The sequence below is a fragment of the Thermobia domestica genome, chromosome 13, assembly GCF_964235325.1.
Source record: "Thermobia domestica chromosome 13, izTheDome1.hap1.1, whole genome shotgun sequence".
Lineage (NCBI taxonomy): Eukaryota > Metazoa > Arthropoda > Insecta > Zygentoma > Lepismatidae > Thermobia > Thermobia domestica.
In genome coordinates, this window is record NC_137466.1 from 206,505,758 (window position 1) to 206,524,854 (window position 19,097).

At 36.4% G+C, this 19,097-nt stretch overlaps 1 protein-coding gene across 1 annotated transcript in view; it reads left to right on the forward strand.

The window, feature by feature from the left end:
• Positions 1-3,081: 3,081 nt before the first annotated feature.
• Positions 3,082-19,097, forward strand: part of LOC145667468 (sodium channel protein Nach-like) — an 88,511-nt gene continuing 72,495 nt past the window's right edge. The window contains exons 1-4 of the mRNA XM_081734944.1: positions 3,082-3,213; positions 5,688-5,894; positions 8,282-8,441; positions 12,760-12,905. Coding sequence (XP_081591070.1) covers positions 3,101-3,213; positions 5,688-5,894; positions 8,282-8,441; positions 12,760-12,905 — 626 coding nt within the window. The 5' untranslated portion in view covers positions 3,082-3,100. The remainder of the gene's footprint in view (positions 3,214-5,687; positions 5,895-8,281; positions 8,442-12,759; positions 12,906-19,097) is intronic.

The window sequence follows — 19,097 nt, forward strand, 5'->3', positions numbered from 1 at the left end:
AACATACATAAATTTCTTCCAAATACTTTTTGTTGTTAAATATTTAATGGTTGAGGACGACGTTTAAGCTAATAGGAATGAAGATTATCGAAGTTGTGGGAGCTCACTGCGGGAAAACACGTTTATAATTAAGCACTCATTGTAATATTTTGCCATGAGACTGCTCACATGTAAATAGATCCCTTGTTAAATTACAGTAATTCATGTAATAGATTACCTCAATACACCAATAAGAAGTCGTTGGATTAATATAAAAAAAAAAAAAACAGCAGTACCCGGACCTTACAATTTTTTTTTTTTTTTTAATCACAAGCCCCCTGAGAGCTGGCTTTTGGTTCAAGAATTTCCAGGTGATGATATGCACTATAAACTATCACTTTCTGAATATTCGATGATGAATTTCCTTGTTTATACTTCTATGAAGACCACTGTATTTCAAATATAATTAGAAATGTGTTTCCATGCAGTTCGTCCCACTGGTCATGCGGATAAAACGAGTTTCTTCCAAAACATCTTGGTTATATATGAATACACTTAGTAACTAAACTTTACCTGCATATGAAGCAGAAGCAGAGAATGTAAAAGAAGCCACCAAGAACTCAAACTCCCACTTATACGTTACTTCAGCAATTATAAACACGTGTATCTGCAAGTTGATGTTACACGGCTTTCTATATTTTAAGATATTGTTGTGATTATATAAATAACGAAGTTCCTTTAACACACACTAAACACTGTATGGCTTGTAAATTTTTGTTGCATTATTGTTTCTTCACATTAATCTATTTAACACTGCTTCAGCGTAATTTTGTGCGTAATATATTGTACAAAAACTCATATTGTTACGTCCTCCTTGATCAGCTGGCCTCGCGCTGGGTGCGCTTTCGCAAGTTCTGACTAACGCAAGCTAGCCTCGCGCCGGGTGCTTTCGCACATTCTGAATAACGCAAATCGCAATATTTGCAACGGAATTTACAAACTTTGGAAATTCCGGTGCAAAAGTTACTGAAATATTTATGCATTCTTCCGTACAGAGAACAATAATATATAATTAACTGAGGCGGAAAATGAGTCCGTCTCACGAGATACGATCTATAAGTGTTCTGTTGATTTTATTCCAAATACGATAAGGTATTCGTATCTAAAGCCGTATTATTATGAATGTGCACATGGGAATCGAACAGTTTGATGTTCATATGTCGCAACACACATTTATTACCTTTCACGTGCTCGATACTTTGCTAAAACTATTCGACCTCAGACATTTTTAGCAAACTGTGTGTTGCTGATCTTGTTATTCCAGTAATAAACGCACATAGGGATGAAGATTATAGGTTCCACAAACCGTGTTCTTCATTTTCCTTGTAATGTTTTCTAATACAGTTTCTAATACAGAATATTTTTTCTTTCCTTGTAATGTGTCTACAATGGTAAAGAAATACATAACTGAGTTCGGTATTTACGAGGGAAAAAATATAGTTTATGGAATAAAAAAAACTCTGTTATTCTGCTTAAGTATTTAGTTGTTGTGTGGTGTCAAGCTTCTTAAATTGTTGGAGCTTATATACTTTCATTAGAGCGTATTTTTGAGTCCTTCTAATAATGGGGTTACAACCTTTCGGGAGCCTGGAATACCTCTGTCGAGTGAAGTTCGGGAGTCCACCGGCAGGAAATTGTTTAAAAATTGTTGATATTAAATAAAAATCGGATTTTTTCTTTAATTATTCGCAGAAAATTGGGGGCAATGCAAAGCCTCTTCATGCCCCATCCGTAACTACGAAAAGTTTTTCCGTGGCTTTGAGTCATTATGCAAATAGAAATGCAATCTTGTAGGTAAGAAACAATCACTGTATTTCATCATTTAGATAGCCGGTATATCGAGTAAAAATCGTAATGAAACATACCGCCTCTGCTTTTTTCCCACTTTGAACACTGTACAAAACGATCGGTTTCATTGGTTAAATTAGCATTTCGAATTTTTCTTGGAATATTTCTCGATTACTAAATTAGAAAAAAAAAATATTATGTTTGACTTAAAATCTAAAGTATTGTTTTTGAATATAAATTTCACCTACATTCATTTTAATTTCAGTGTTTCAAAGCGAAGATGAACAAGAATTTTAGGAAACCTAAAAATGGATCAAAAGATTGCGATCTTGACAAATAATTAGTTTTTGGATCAGGGGCTACAAAATTTTTGAACGACTCCTAAATCGATCTTTCGTATTTTATACGGAATAAGCACATCACATTGAGTTAAGTGATAGTTTGGGTTTGGTTACACTATATGTAGTTCTCCAGATATAAGGCGTACAAGAAAATTTTTTCATTGTAATATATTGGATCTTTTGATCCAAAAATAATTCATAATAGACAAATTCGTAAATCGTTATTCCGTGACAAGTTGATTCATATGAATATTGCTGCGCGTGTCGAAGACTTCGAAATGCCCAAATTTAATCATTAGTAACAAAATAAACGCTTAAAACACAAAATAAATACATTTATATTAAAGACCTTCAGAAATTGTTTGAAGGTAGACTATTTACAGGGAAACAATTTATTTATGTTATTTTTTTAAATACTAACAAATGTTAAAATTCTTTGTAAGGCTGGACAGAAACAAAATATGTTCGGCAAGAAACTGGTTTGCACCAGTAATGTGACCAGGGCCATGACGAAGTAAAATCTTTCAATTTAACGTCCCATGATTGTGCCTGTTAGGCTGAGGGAGATGGATGATTTAAGGCAAGTGAATGATGATGGAAGAAATTATGGAATGACAATGTGGGAGAAAGTGGGAGTACCCAGAGAAAACCCAAGGACACGATATTGTCTACCATACTTACTTAGCCGGGAATCGAACTAGGGACCCCGCGTACCAGAGATAAGCGAGCTACGACTGAGCTACTTCGCCCTGGGAGTGATGATGAATTGTTCAGTTCTACTTTTCTACACAAGAGTATATTCATTATTGTCTATCTTCCTTTAAACTACAGGAAATTGACCTTAAATTATAACCTAAGCATAATATTTACTACCATTTAATTTTCTTTTCTTCACATAGCAGTTTGCTGAACCAGATTAACGAAGAGTTGAAATGCTACCTGCCTTACTTCAATATCTTCGAAAGTTGGGCAAACATTATTGCGACAACACATCTCTACATGGATTTAAATATATCTCAAAAGATGGCGGGTTTATTATAGAAAGGTAAGCTAAAATATTAAATTAGGTAATAATATAGGCTTTATTTGATCGAAATTCAATTTTATTAGTAGTTTCTCTAATTCATACAACAAAATATTCATTTCTTAATGATGTTCTAAACTGATTTTTAAAATTTTACAACACTTTATTGATTTCTACATAAAGAAACGGGGTTAACTTTAAAATGTAGTAAGCTGTATCTGCTGTTATACACAATCTAATAATCATTCCATTTATTCCTGTCGACAGTGCATGTATACATGGGCGCCCGCAAGGGGGCAGTGTGGGGTCGGGCCTACCTGGCTCATAAAAATGTATTCGTAATATAGCAAACCATGTATATTAAATACTAGACGTAATATAGGAACCATGGAATGCCTCCCCTAGAAAGTTTTCTTCGGGCGTTCGTGCATGTATATCCTATTCTGATGCAGTGTTCGTAGGTTTCCTTAAAGAAATTTCAGTCGACTGACACAAAATTTTCCCTTTTCTTATCAAATCTTCCCCAGTTTGTTGATGTCCAATTCCTGTGACAGAAGTTATGTAATAACTTTTATATCACATAACTTCTATATCAAATATCACTATATCAAAGAAAGTGTTAGTCACATTTGTTTTATTCATTTACTTTTTCCTTCACTTTTTTTTTTTTTTTTTTACAAAGATATACACAAATTCACCCAGCCAACAAAAGGTACAAATTATGCTACTTTGAACACACACACACGCACAAACTCTTGCTATTGTATTGATTTATTTCTGAAGAACAAAGACAAATTTAAGCATTTATATTAGTCAATCAGTCAGAGCGAGAATTTTCATGGATTTTTACGTTTTATCGAAAAACTCCTTTTTTTCCTTTTCTTGCTAAATTTACCTAAGAAAATTCCCTAGATTAGGGAAATTTCCCTCAAACTATAATCACTGTCCTGACGCAATGGCGCTACAAACGGCAGCACATACTCGCCATCTATACGTCTATATAATAACTACTTACAAAACAACAGGAACAGGAAGGTTGTTCAGAGCAGAATTGTGCCTCGTGGTCGATTGGCAACACATGAAAGATTATTTATCAGATTCTGTAATTATTATCATTGTTCCAATTTAATATGAATACAACTTTGTAATAGTATTTAAATAACCAGGTAAGTTAAAAGAAAAATATGAACATCAACAAATTAGTCTCAAACACATTCCAGTCAGAAATTTCCTTTAATAATTAATTTAGAACTGAGAGCATATTTGAACAGCGATATTAGCAATTTTGCATTCGTTGAAGTACTGGATTCTGTAGAAAATAGGGAGCTGATAAAGTTGAATGCATATTTGAACTGCGGAATTTTGCAGCTTTGGATACAAGGATTGGATCCTTTAGGGGATGGGTAGTTATTTATAGAAGACAGTCACGTCAGGTGCCAGGTACGTAGTTAGTGACGCAAATCGCCGACACTAACATAAGGGTTGGGCGCCGTAAAGCTTCAGGAGTTTGACGCTGGTGCAAAACCAACTGAAGTGCCAGTCGCTATTCAAGGTTGATATTATATTTTTACACAAAGATAAAAAACAAAATCTTTCACATTATTTTGTTGCTAAGACTTTTTCTTCATCCCGAACCTCTAAAGTAATATTTGTGTTTTACGATTTCTTAGAGATCGAAGTGTTTGAACCAAAGTAACTGTAAGGTGGTATTTTTGGTCTGCTTGGTCTGTATCAACATGGAGGTAATGGTACAGGCACGAAAGAAAGTATTCTTCAGTTGACAAAATTTCTTTTCCTAATAATTCAATTACAAATTAACCTATTAGAGTACCGACTTTAACAAGTTGTTAAGTTATAAATATTCTAAGGATAACAACAAAAAGATCCAAATTAATTAATTTGTTCCCGAATTATTGGCAAAAGAATTTTTTTTAACTATCAAATACTGTCTTTTCCGTGTGTACCATTAGTTTTCCAGTGTGACATCTACTTACTCGCTTCCACATGTACGAGATACATCCGCTCGAACTGTTCGGAATAAAGGTTGGCATTGATGGTACAACAATTAGGAGCAAACTCGCAGTGAATTACTCCCCCCCTAGTTCCACCATGCATATACAGACATAACTTAATGTTCGAAAAGACCGGCTCTTGCTCAACCACTATTTTTGGACATTCAAATTTCGGAAATACACCCACTTTTTATTGTCAGACGTGACAATGCGTTTCTAATACTAACACACACACACACACACACACAATTGTTCAATTGTTTTCGTTATTCATGCTAAAACACCTTCTTTTTATTTGTAATTGAAGTTTTTTACACTTTTTTAATAGAAGAAGAAGAAAGGAAAGGGAGATCGCGGACGATCTGCAAAATGGATAATTCGCGCATAGATAATCGAGAGTTTACTGTATTTCGAAAAATGTAAATGATTTTGCATCTTCTTCACTATCAGCTTAATCATGTATTTATTTTTGTTTTTCTACAGGATAGTTTGGATTGTTGTAACCGTTTTTTGTGTAATATTCTGCTTTGTGTTATGTGATGTCATTTATCAACGGTACACGGATACCCCAACGATAACAACGGTGGAATCAACTCATTATCCCATATCAAATGTGGATTTTCCTGCAATCACTATTTGCAACATCAACAAGATACAACGATCCAGGGCTTATGCATTTGTCGATAAATTGTAAGTCTGTTATTTCTTTCTTCTATTTGAATTTGTTCGGAATTTCTGTAAATATAGTTTCTAGTAATACAGTATTTCATTAGCTATACTAATGCCCAGTGGCGTATTTAGGGAGGCTTCCGGGCTTAAGCACCCCCCGAAATCTTACTTACTATAGTAAAGTATATGAAATATCTTGGAGAATTTTCACATTTTTAGGCAAAGCCGCCGAAAGTTAGCACAGCCTCCCCGAAACAAAATCGTAAATATGGCACTGCCAATGCCTAACTACATCTCCATTATTTTACTACATTAAAATCATATATTTCAATAAATAATATATTATGCATTGAGAAATGATTAAAATCCATAAAATTTAGTGTTTTTTTTTTTTGTTTGAGATGTGTTACACAAGATAATCATGGATTATATAGTTGATTTGTTGTCCGTTGAGCTCTTTCGTGGCTAAGCGGTTAGCGTACGCGACTTCGGCGTGAGAGACCCGGGTTCAATTCCTGGCAGGAGTTCACGTGGTTCGGATTCCACGTTAATCAGTAGGTCCACGTCTCATATAGCCTCGCTGCTGAACGGGACGTTAAACTAAAAATCAATTCAATTGTTGTAAGTTGTTAAGCATCCAATAGCTCGTTCTATATATGAATGACCAGTGACATGCGATGGTTGTCAAACCTATTGAAGCAGTCGGATATTTAGTATAATTAATAAACATATAGTCCATATTTGTTTCAGAAATACAAATATATAATAACATTATTACTAATATAATAATAATATATAATATTACATATTTGGATGAGTAAGCTGCATATTATGTTGCGTAGTTCTTTGTTAGATTACAAAATTGCTGAAAACAGTTTATTGGAAATTTGACATCTGTATAGAACGGTGTATCTGTAGATCACACCATAAGTTCTTATTTTCCGAATCGCCATGAAAAATCTACATCTACAGATAAATTTGTAGATCTGGCTACGCTGCTCAATCAACTGCAACGTGACGAACTGGCGAAATGAAGCGCGATTCGCTTGCTTTTTGAGTGTCAAAGTGTATAGTTAAATTTAAGGTATTTGTTACTAGTTATTTCTTCGCCGCCGTCAAATTTCGAAACGGAAACTTCCGAAACTTAAAACTTCATATTTAAAATTTTCCTCCAAGTGTATTTTTTTAAACTGTATTTTACCTTTTTCATTTTACAAGGAACTTCTATTATCAAGCGTGAGGGGCTCTCTGTAGCAAGGATGTTATAAAATCCTTGCTCAACACACATACCAACAAATACGAAATTACGTTTGCCAAATACCAAATTTCATAAAATGTTTATAAACTAAGACATGAGTTCTCGTGGCTTACACCAGAGTTACCAGGCAATCTTTTCTTAAGTTTTCACAGGTGTTTTCTCTCCTACGAGAGTGAGCGCCAATCGTTAATCAGTTGAACGTCATTTCAAGACAACTTAATAATCGGGTTTAATTTACACTATAAACAGGGTAATATGTTTAACATTATGATAAGATCAAATACAACCTATTAGAAAAAAGTAGAATTTTTAAGTATTAAAATGTGCCTTCATAACCACACAGAATTTGCTTTGTGGTTAGGGAACATTTTAGAATACCGATACTAGTTAATTACCTGTATTATTATTATTATTATTATTATTATTATTATTATTATTATTATTATTATTATTATTATTATTATTATTATTATTATTATTATTAAGCTTAAAAATTCTACTCCGAAGTGTCAAGTCTTGAATTTTATTACATCATAAGTTTCATTTGATCCATTTGATATAAAATCACGTAATTTGATATATAAAAATCTACTTAACATCATAGTACAATAATGCTATTGATTTGTACGAATTTTATATGGATGTCGCAGAGGAAGCGAGAGGGCCTGGGCATTGATCAATCAGTCATTCTGGACTTCTTCTTTTATACAGTGATGTCATTTAGGGGGACAGGAGGAGGCAATTACCCTTCCCCACTAGTTTGAGGAATACATATACTTTAATAGATTGCCTGCTAATATACTAGTTTTATGTCGGTGGTGCTCTTGCCCCCTCAAACGAAGTCTGAAATGACGCCCCTGTTTTTATATATATAGATATATATATACTCTTATACATACATACATTTTCGTATACAACTATATAGATTACGAATTTATGACGTTGAACGGACTGGTGAGTTTAAGTTAAATTCATACTTTTTGTTCAAATGAATTGGAACTAGAGATCGATTTGAATTTATTTTAGAATTATTTTGAAAGTTCAAATGAAATATCCTTTTGCTTCCTAAATAATCATTTAGCTCGGTTAGCTTGAAAATGAGATTATATTTGATATTAATCGTAATTGCATGCTTTCTTGGCTTTTTTAGGCAGTACCCAGAAGGTGTTAACAGTACGTCTATCCTACAATTACTCCAAGAACTCACGGATCTAATTTATCCCGAAGATATTTCTAGTTTTGCAAGGCAGTCAGAAGCTCAGAAAGTAATCAAAATGAATAACTATGGAATTGGAGATCTTATGAGACTTGTGAGTAAACAATTTTTTTTAAAAAAATTTCATTTTCATTTCTCATTCTATTTACTTTTGAACATTATTTGTGGTTTGCTTAATATTATCACAGAGAAAATTAATCTCACCTTGTTATTAAATGGTGCTACTTACAGTTTACTTAGAGAAATAAGATATATCCCTTTTAAATTATACATACCCTATATACTGTTTTTAGTATATTGGGTAGTGTCTTCTCTGGTGGACAAACACGTGCTCGCAGGTTTTCTCGGGGTTCTCCCATTTCTTCCCACTTTCTTCATCCCACCACTTACTCATTTCTCATTATCACCGTCTCCTTTAGCCTAACCTGCATAACCGTGGGACATTAAACTTAAAGATTTCATTTCATTTTGGGTAGTGTCTTCATTGTTCGATTAAAAAAAGAACCAATAAAGCTTTTAACTTAGTTTTTTTTTTCAAGCATGGAGGCATTGTAGAAATTACGTATTGTTTCACGCCTTTCTGCGACGAGACATAGGATGCTATGACGTCATAACTTTAAAAAAGTATTTTTGTGCTTATTTTTATTTTTTGGCGGGCTTACTTTTGCACCTAGAATATTGAAATTTTGCACACACATTCAGTGAACCTCTTAGTATTTTTCAGATTTTTTTCAGATCTCTGTGTTAAAACAGGGGGGTTCAAAGGGGCCTAGATTTTTGACAAAAACTCCATTTTTTCACGATATTCCCGCCTCAGGTACATGATGGTGACATGTGAATGGTACCGCTTGAAAGGCTATTCTATTCTAAAGATAATGATGAACGAACCATGATCCTAGGATAAATAGGGATGTCTCAGGTAGGGGCGGATCCAGGACCGACTTCTGGGGAGGCGGTGTGTTATCATACTGCTACTTAGAGCTACTTTTAAGAGCTTCAAACTCTGGAAGGGGTTTTATATTATATATATATATATATATATATATATATATATATATATATATATATATATATATATATATATATATATATATATATATATATATATATATAATAAGAAAGTTTCCTCTTCTGGAGACGGGAATCGCCCCGATCGCCCCCCTTTATCCGCCACTGGTCTCAGAAAATTTTTATATTACATTCAGGGTCTTTTGGAATAATCTGGGACATTGTGGGGCTCATTGATAAATATTTTTTCCCCATCCTTATTATTCAAGATATAAACTTGAAATTTTGTACACATATTTAGTATACCCCTTAGAATGTTTCAGTTGATTTTTAGATCTGTACGTTAACCCAAGAGTTTCCAGAGAGGCTCAAAAAAAATTTTTTTTTTAAAAATCCCGATTTCTCTCAAAATTTCCCACCCCAGGAACGTGATAGGAAAATGTGAATGGTACCGCTTGAAAGATTGTTCTATTCTGAAAAGAATGAGATACAAACCATGATCCTAGGATAAATACAGATGATGCAGTAGCTGCTTGAGTTAGAGTCTCTAATTTACCTGAAAATAACCATAATTTAAAAGGGATAATCTAAATGATCAACAAACTTGTGATATAAAACATTGACTTTAATTGACTTGACATTTCTGGCGATTTTTTAAAGTTCGTAACTCCAGAGCATAATAAAGCTGTCAAAATATCAATACTTTTTTTCCTCAATAATTATGGTATCAATATGTTTATTTGAGTACAGTTTAATGTAATTAAGTAATGATTATGAATTACTGAGTATCTCGTTTCATCTTAGTGAGCAACCTTATTCTATAGCCTAAAGGGAGAAAGGATGAGACGAAAAATTCAAGAAAAATAAAGTAAAATGAATGCTGAAGTTAGAAATATTTATTTATTATAAAATACTCTAATTGTTTCAGTTTTCTCGAAGTTAGTTGCGTGAGTGACATTGACCTCTGTTGCCAACTGTACACAATAAAGATACGTGCGTAGTTTTCTCCATACTCGCTACACGTGTGTTTGCCATTTTGCGATATCATCTATGTTTACTGTCTATTTACAGTTTATATTGTATACTGCAATTGTGCTACAGAGTATAATAAAATTCCGGTTTTATTTATTTATTTATTGAAAAAATGTGTATGTATATGCAGGGTGTTACTGAATTATACCTATAAACTAAAGGTGGTTCTTTACATCACAGTAAAAAAAGAAAAGAAAAGAAAAATGTTCATATGAACCTATGGAGAAAAGTGCATATTTCCAGGGCTAGTGCCGTCCAAAAGCGTGGAAATTAAAAATGGCAACACTCTTTATTTCAAACTCCAGGAACCGTGGAATGATGATCCATACCGGGGTAAAGAAATTTACATATACGTCACCCAAATATGATATATCAGCAAGGTGCAGCAGGCTCGTAAAGAATTCCCTACAGGATATAATTTCCAATCATGCACCAAACATAACTCCCAGATATGCTCGGACTTACGATAACTCCGAAGTTGGTAAAAAGTAAGACTAGGGAACTATGAACACTGAATACGTCAACAGGAACTTTAAAAAAAAAAAAAAAAATTGTTACGCCGCGGTTTCTTGTGTTCGAAATAATGCGTGTTCCGATGAATTTTTCACACTCAGGCAGGAGTAAAAGTGAAGGGGAGCGCAGGGGGACGTCGTCCCCCACTTCCAGAAAATATCTGTGGCGTCCAGCCGCTTTCTAAAAAATTACAATGGGCAAAGATAGGCACGGGGGACGGTTTGACGTCATGCGTTCCCCTATCTTTTCAGATCCACTTTTACCCACGCATTTAGGACAGCCCTAGCTCCAAAACTATGCACTTTAATAATGACATGGAATTGAGGGCTTAGTTGGGCGAATTCTTTGATTGAATACCGGGAGATTTCTATCGCCAAGGCATCGAAAAACTTATTGAACGATGAAACTCGTAAGCAACAACGGATAGTACATTTTTCATTAATTTGTTGTAGTTCATTTGTTTAATTTTTTTAAAATCGCTCATGAATTATTCCTCAAACCCAACAAAAGGTAGATTATAAGTTGCTGTTTCTACAAGATTCCTGCTTCTACAATATAATCTACTCTGTTATAATTAAATATCTGTGCTGTTTCAATCACAGGCATATGAAAATGTTTAGTATGAAGGACTAGAATCCTGTAGCTTTTAAAACATATGTTTCTATGTTAAATTTATTAAATCTCCTAAATTAAAATTCGCTGGACGAATTACGTAATTTAATAGGTTATTTCACTTAATGGGTAATGTATGGTATGAGATACGTTAATAAATGTATTTCTTATGCACGATGCTGCTCTGGAGTAGGATATTATGGAAGGCTAGTTTTAGACGGAAGCATTTATCGTAGAAAAAAATCGTATCATCGAAATTCTCCTAGCGTGTAGAGTAGCAAATGCTATAGCATTTCCTATGCCATCCTATGCCATTTCTTGTCCGATAGAATCTGCTCTATTTCGTAAAATTTTCCCCGGCATTGCTGGTTTGATTGCAGCGCCGTGGTGTGGTAAAAGGAAGCGAAAGATTTTGTGCCAAACATCCATGCTCTTTGTTTTGTGTAAATAGTAAAGAACAGTAGTAACATTGAATTGTAGTAAAGAAAAATGAGCTGGAGTTGGGATGCTCTCTGCCCGCATACTTCTTCGTGATTTTCGTTTTATTTATTTATTTTTTAAAAATATAATCGGCGAGAACTGTTGTTACTACCACTATAGCTTTAGCTACACCACGCTTTAGTTTCGGAGCCATAATCGCGCTTTTCTCCAGTGATTTGTTTGCTACGTCACGACAAGATGCTTATCAAAATGCTACCGTGTAAGAGCACGATGTACTTTTGATGCCATAGAATATTATACGAGATTTTTGGCAACACATCTGATAAATGCTTCCATCTAAAACTAGCCTAATACAAGTGTGAACTAGGATTTACTGTAATAGAATACATAGATACGTAAACACACAGAATAAACTAGTATCACAATAACTAGCTGGTTTATATTAGCTTTGATATCTTAAATAACAAACTCGAAATGAAATAATTAAACAAACCAACGTTTATTTTAAAAATAATAATTGTATGATAAAGCCAATATGTTCAGTTAAGTGGCGAAATTGTTAGACAGTTATTATTTTAAAATAAATAAACTTTGCTTTATACAGTAATTTCATTTCGAGTTTAAGGTAGTATCACAAATTAACTGGAGGTCAGAAAATAAATTTCAAGTATTATATTTCCCAAAAGGATAGAAATCAAAATTAGGCATGTAACAACAAATTATTACACTACCTTAATTGTTAGTATTATAAAATGAACTACAAAAAGTGTCAATATCTTTCCTAATAAGTTATTTTTTTCCTGTAGTTGGTTCAGCCATGTGATCAAATGTTTGTGAAATGCAAATGGAAGTCCAAGGAGTTTAACTGCACTGAAAGGATCAAAGTTACAAAAACAAGTGAAGGTTTCTGCTGTTCGTTTAATTATTTTGCACAAATAGGAGAAGCCACCAGGTAAATGTTATGTTGAGATGCATACTTACACATCATATGCTACTGCTTATTGAGATTGTTCTCTTATTCCAATCAGTGTTTCTTCCAGACATGTTTTTTGGGGGACATTGCCCCCCCCGGAGCTCTCATAGTACCCTCCCGGAGGAGACAAAAAATAGACTAATACGTCTATAATATAATAATAAATAGAATAGTACCAGCAGTGCCTCCCTGGAATACTAAGTGTGCCGCTCGGAACATTTTTTCTGAAAGAACGACTGATTCCAATGCAGCCTTTAAAATCTACAGTTATCAACTCGTTATCAAAAGCAGGTTTATTTATTTTCCTTTAAATGGTGGGGTTTCGTAAGTGAATAAAATACATGTAGACTAATTCTTTACTCAATTCTCTTACTTTAAAATCTGTGCTTCATAGTGACGATGTAAACCCTAACTGTACTATATTATTACCTTCCTGTATTTGCTAAACTCACTGCAAGTAAGGCCTGATATACACTATGGGATAGATCCTAGGAAATTTCTTACGTTTTTTTCTAGAATCAAAATCTTAACGTATATGGTATCAAATCTCATGCCATTTCCTATGTTCTGATCGATCCTATGAGATTAAAGAAAATTCGTAAGATTTCGATTTAAGCGACATCAGGGGAGAGAAAATAAAACAAATTTGCTTTCTCCCCGCCAGCAAAGATGCTATTTCCACACATATTAGTGCATACGAGAAGCATACATTTTTTTTAAATATATAATACAAAGTCAACGCACTATCACGACAGACATGGAAGGCTGAAGGCACTGGAAAACATTGCTGGTCGAGTATGCGTTGTGAAACCTGGCACCTCTTCGGAGGATGTGAAGCAGGAGTTTAATCATCTTCGGCGATCGTATCTGGGTGAAAGAGCAAAAATAGTCGGTAAAATGAAGAGTAGTGATGCAGGGACTGATGAGATATGTTTTGCTAATTTATCTTCTGGTTCTTATGCTTATATATATAGATGTGCAATTTAACTATATAGGGCCTGGCGCAACGTCATTTGGTCAGACAAGAAAACTCTTCACGTGTATAACACAAAACGATAGATGTGTCGCAATATTTTTCCTCACAAGGGAACATTCCGATTTGGTGAATTCAATTGCTGAAAATGATTGCTAGCACTGGATTCAGCAACAAAAGAAACAGAGAAAAAGGGTGTTTAGTGGCAGACCGTACAGGGTGGGAGATAAGTGAGGGGAAAGTGTGAAGATAGAACGTAGGAAATGTCTAGAAATGCTATGTTAATTTTAAAACAAGTACAGGGATTGAGGTCAAATGTTGATATGAGGAATGCATGTAGAGCTCCAGTGAATAGACGTAATGTGAGTCATGGGGGGCATCTGAAAAACCGCCATGTTGGTATTAGCTCAAGAGAAATATACGGGAATGGGGTCATATGACATATGGCTCTTGACGCACACCGTCTATTGAAATCAATAGTGGCCAATACAGCTTGAGAGCTCTGTTCAATTGCAGCTATTATGGAACTTAAGAATGATTGTGTGGTTGATGCAGAAATGGAGAAAACAGTGGGCACACTTAAAAAACGATAAAGATGGACAATCGGGCTCGTCACAGTTGTCTCTGGCATTGAAATTAAAGCAGTAGTCAACAGGTGTCATGAATGGGCTTTTTTTTTTTTTTTTTTCAAATCTCCAGTTTTATAGAAAGCATATCTAATCGTAGTTTGGAACCTTGAGCTGTTAACTGAAATTGAGTGTGTGATTGCAAGTTAATGAAGTTGTCCCGTTGTTATATTTTGAAGTTAGATGAGAGAAAAACGGCGTCTGTTATATATTTTATGAAATTCTTATATGAACGGAAGAACGCATCCAATGGTTGTATGAGCGACATGCAACCATCAGGGATAAGTAGTCGGATAAGCTCAACATTGCCTGGTTTCTGCACGAACTCTTCGTCTTTATTGGTTCTCCATGAATCAACAAGGAGCAGCAGTTTTATCTGCTCTATAGAAGGCCAGAAAACGTTAGTCATGAACTGTTTCAGGTTGTCCTTGGTCATATTTGCACTTTTATCAGCATATGAACAAATAATGGGTGAGTCGGGACAGTAGCGTGCGCAGGAATTTCTTTCGGGAGGGGTGCAAACTCAATATGAGGGTATTTTATATTACAATTTCTAAAATTGCCCTTAAATTTAGGCAACATTTACACAAAAGTCGAAATTTCGGAGGGGGGGGTCCGGACTCCTAGGACCCACCCCCTGCGTACGTCCCTGGGTCGGGACGTTTGTTGGCTGGAAAGTGGCCTCATTCACGTTTGTGGTTGTTCCTTATTTACGTCACCTTTACAACAGTATTGCTTCATTGCCATAGGGGGCGCGGTGGCTCAGTGGTAGAGGGTTCACCTCCGATGCTTGGGCTCCCGGGTTCGATCCCGGCTCGCGCCGTGTGGACTTTGTGGTGGACAAACACCATGCTCGTGGGTTTTCTCGGGGTTCTCCCGTTTCCTCCCACTTTCTTCATTCCACCATTTCACTCATCTCTCATCATCACCGTCTCCTTTAGCCTGACCGGCATAAGCGTGAGACGTAAAACTTAAAGATTTCATTTTTTTCATTGCCATAGCGTGGGACACCTCCTGTTACAGAAGTCTAAAACTGTATTGGCCACTATTTCAATAGATTGTGTGCGTCAAGAGCTATATGTCACATGACCCCTTTCCCGTATATTCTTCTTGCACTAATTCCAACATGGCCACTTTTCAGATGCCTCATGATTCACATTACACAATCTCTGTACTCGTTTCAATGGCATTTCTAAACATTTTCTACGTTCTATCTTCACACTTTGCCCTCACTTATCTCCTACTGTGGATACGATCTGCCACTAAACACTCTTTTTTTTTCTCTATTTCTTTTGGTTCCGAATCCAGTGCTAGCAATCATTTTCAGCAATTGAATTCACCAAATTGGAATGTTCCCTTGTCAGATAAATCCTAAGATACTTCCTAGGAGTTACCTCATAGTGTATAGCAGGCCAAACAAGTCGAGACGATTTGCTGCATTTCAGTGCTGCAAACAGGATCATAACATACTTTGGTACATAATTTATATAATTGAATAGTAAACTGAATTATAGAAGAACATTACTAATATATACGAACTGTCATGCCGTGAATAATATCTTGTTACTTTTGATATCACAAATACAATGGATGATTTACAAAATAAAAACAAGTAACTTTCGTTTCACAGTGTGAAATTACGGTAAACTTCCAAACTATGGGAATTCAATACTCAAACTTGAAGTGGTGCTCTATTATTTCTGGTTGGAATAAAGAAATAAGACCAAAGATAGAACTTGATCCTCGGACGCTCAATCTGTATTAAAAAGTCATTATTCATTATCCCTTGCTGTTTATTTTTAATCTATGATGATTGGAAGCAAAAAGTCAGTAATTTAAACCACTTCCAGTATGAACTGGGGATGGGCAAAACCGTTTTTATAAAAAATAGAAACCAGTTTCTAGAAAAACCGAAATCCGAAAAAAACGACATTTCGGTTTTCTCCAAAAAAGGTTCGGCTTTTCACCGAAACTAGTTTCGGTGAAAACTTTTGGAAACACAAAACTATTTTTGTAGAAACGGAATTGGTTTCCTCAGAACAACGAAACATTATTCTGGTCAGAAATAGAGCCAATTTTGAAAAAAAAAGGAGCCGATTTTGAAGAAAACCGAAACTGGGTCTGGTGAAAAACCGAACCGGTCTAGAAGAAAACCGAAACCGGTTTCGGTGAGAAACAGGTTTTTTGAAAACCGAAAAACCAGTTTTTGTGCCCACTACTACACTGAGAAAAATCCATTATCCGGACAGCGGTATATTGTATCCTCGTCGCCAAAAGTGCCTTTACATCGCCGTGACGGGTATGTGACCGCGCAGTACTCCAAGGAAGGGATGGTTGCATAAGAAATTGTGAATAATTTTGAAGAGTTTTTATTTTGACTAGGGAAATAACGTATGTATAAGGAGTAAAGGAACAGATTTAAAGCATCAGTACACTGTCATCTCTGAAAAGATTCGTATTTTCAGTTTTTCAGTTTATTATCTTCTATGTTCAGTTAATAACTGCTAACAATTGCTACTAGCGAATGTCACTCTTCAGGAATTTACTACGACATGTTCGCAGGACACTTTTCTAAGTCCTAAATGTATGCGTTAATAATTTCGTCTCACTGTCCTTATTTCAGAATGGAAACTGGTTACGCTGAACGTGAATATGTTTCGCTGTCGTAAAGCAAGGTCCGTAATAAATGTAAATAAGGTTATTCTTATTTAAAAAAAACACAGATGTATTTATTGTTTGTATAGCACAATATAATACAGTAACTAAGCAACATGATAATCCTTAACACCAGCAAGATTTTTTCCAACAGGGGGGGGGGGCAGCAAAAGGCCGATATAGAGTTTTTCGATTTATTGCGCTATATATATTAAAAAGGTTCTTAGTCCAAAGGGCTCGAAAAAAAACGGCCCTGTGTCAAAAAAGTACGGGTCAAAAGGACCCCACCTCAAAAGGCCCAGGTCAAAACAGTCCGGCGTGAAAAAGGCCCGAGACAAAATTATCCCGCGTCAAGAGAGCTAGGAATAAAGCGACCCATCGTGAAAAAGGTCTGCGTCAAACGGGTCCAAGAAAAGACAGCCCCACGTCAAGAGAGCCCAGGTCATAATGTCTCAGTGTCAAAAGGGCCAGGGTAAATGACCACCGCGACAAAAGGCCCCAAGTTAAAATGGCCCCGAGTCATGAGATCTCAGCGACAAAAGGGAACTGAGCCAAAAGGGCTCGAGTCATTACGAGCCCTGGTCAAAATGGCCCGCAACAAATTGGCCCTGGGTCAGAAAAGGCTGGGTCATAGGAGCGGCCTCTAAAGGGCGGAAGTCAAAAGGACCCCGCAACAAAAGGGCCCGAGTCAAAAGGACCGGTTTCTAAACAGCAAGGGTCAAAAGAGCGACGCAACGAAAAGGCCTGAGTCAAAACAGCCCAGCGTCAAAATTCTACGGGTCAAAAGGGATAAAGTTAAAAGGCCCTGTGTCAAAAGAGCCTGGGTCGAAAGGAACCCTCCTCAAAAGGACCCGAATCAAAACGGCCCAGCGTGAAAAAGGTCTGGGTAGAAGGGTATCCGCGACAAAAGGAAACGACTAAAAACGACCCCGCGTCAAAAGGGCTCGAGTTAAAAGGGGCCCCGGTCAAAAGTATCCCGCCTCAAAAGGGCACGGGTCAAATCGGAACAGCGTGAAAAAGTTCAGGTCAAAATCGTCCTGCGACAAAGAGACCGGAGTAAAAAAGAACCCTGTGTTAAGAGAGCTCGAGTCAAAAGGGCTCTATGCCGAACGGACTGTGCCAAAAGAGGCCCCGCTACAAAAATACCCGAGTCGAAAAGGCCCGGATCTAAAGCTCTTTGCAACAAACGTTCCCGGGATCAAAACGGCCCAGCGTCAAAAGAGCTCGTGTCAAAAGTGTCCTGCGACAAAAATATCCGAGTCAAAATGGACCTGCGTCAAACAGGCCCAAGTAAAAAGGACTCCGCGTGAAAAGAGCCCAGGTCAATAGGGCTCGGATAAAAGAACCTCCCGACAAAAGGCTCGGGTTCAAAATATCTCTGCAACAAAAGGACCCGAGTCAAAAGGACCTGTGTGAAAGAGTTTCCGCGACAGAAGGCCCCGTGTCAAAATGGTCCCAAGTCTAAAGGGCCCAGGTTAAATGGGCTTGAGTTAAAAGGGCCCTGCGTCCAGAGCACGGCTCAAAAGGATCCCGCGAAAAAAACCCGAGTCAAAAGGTTACTACGTCATACGGACCCGAGAAGAAACGGCCCCGCGTTAAAAGAGCGCAAGTCAAAAAGTCTGCAGGTCAAAAGGGCCTAGCGACAAAAGGCCCCGAGTAGAAACGGCCCCGCGTGAAAAGGAGCCAAGTCTAAAGACCCCGCGACAAATGGTCCTGGGTCCCGGTCCGAAAGAGGCCAGGTCAAAGGGATGCAACTCAAAAGGGCACGGTTCAAACCAGCCCCGCTAGAAAAGAGCCCGCGTCAAAAAGGCCTGCGTCAAAAGGTCTCCGCGACAAAAGTGCCCGAGTCAAAACGATCCCTCGTCAAAAGGGCCCGGGTCAAAACAGCCCAGAGTGAAATGTCCAGGTCAAAAGTCT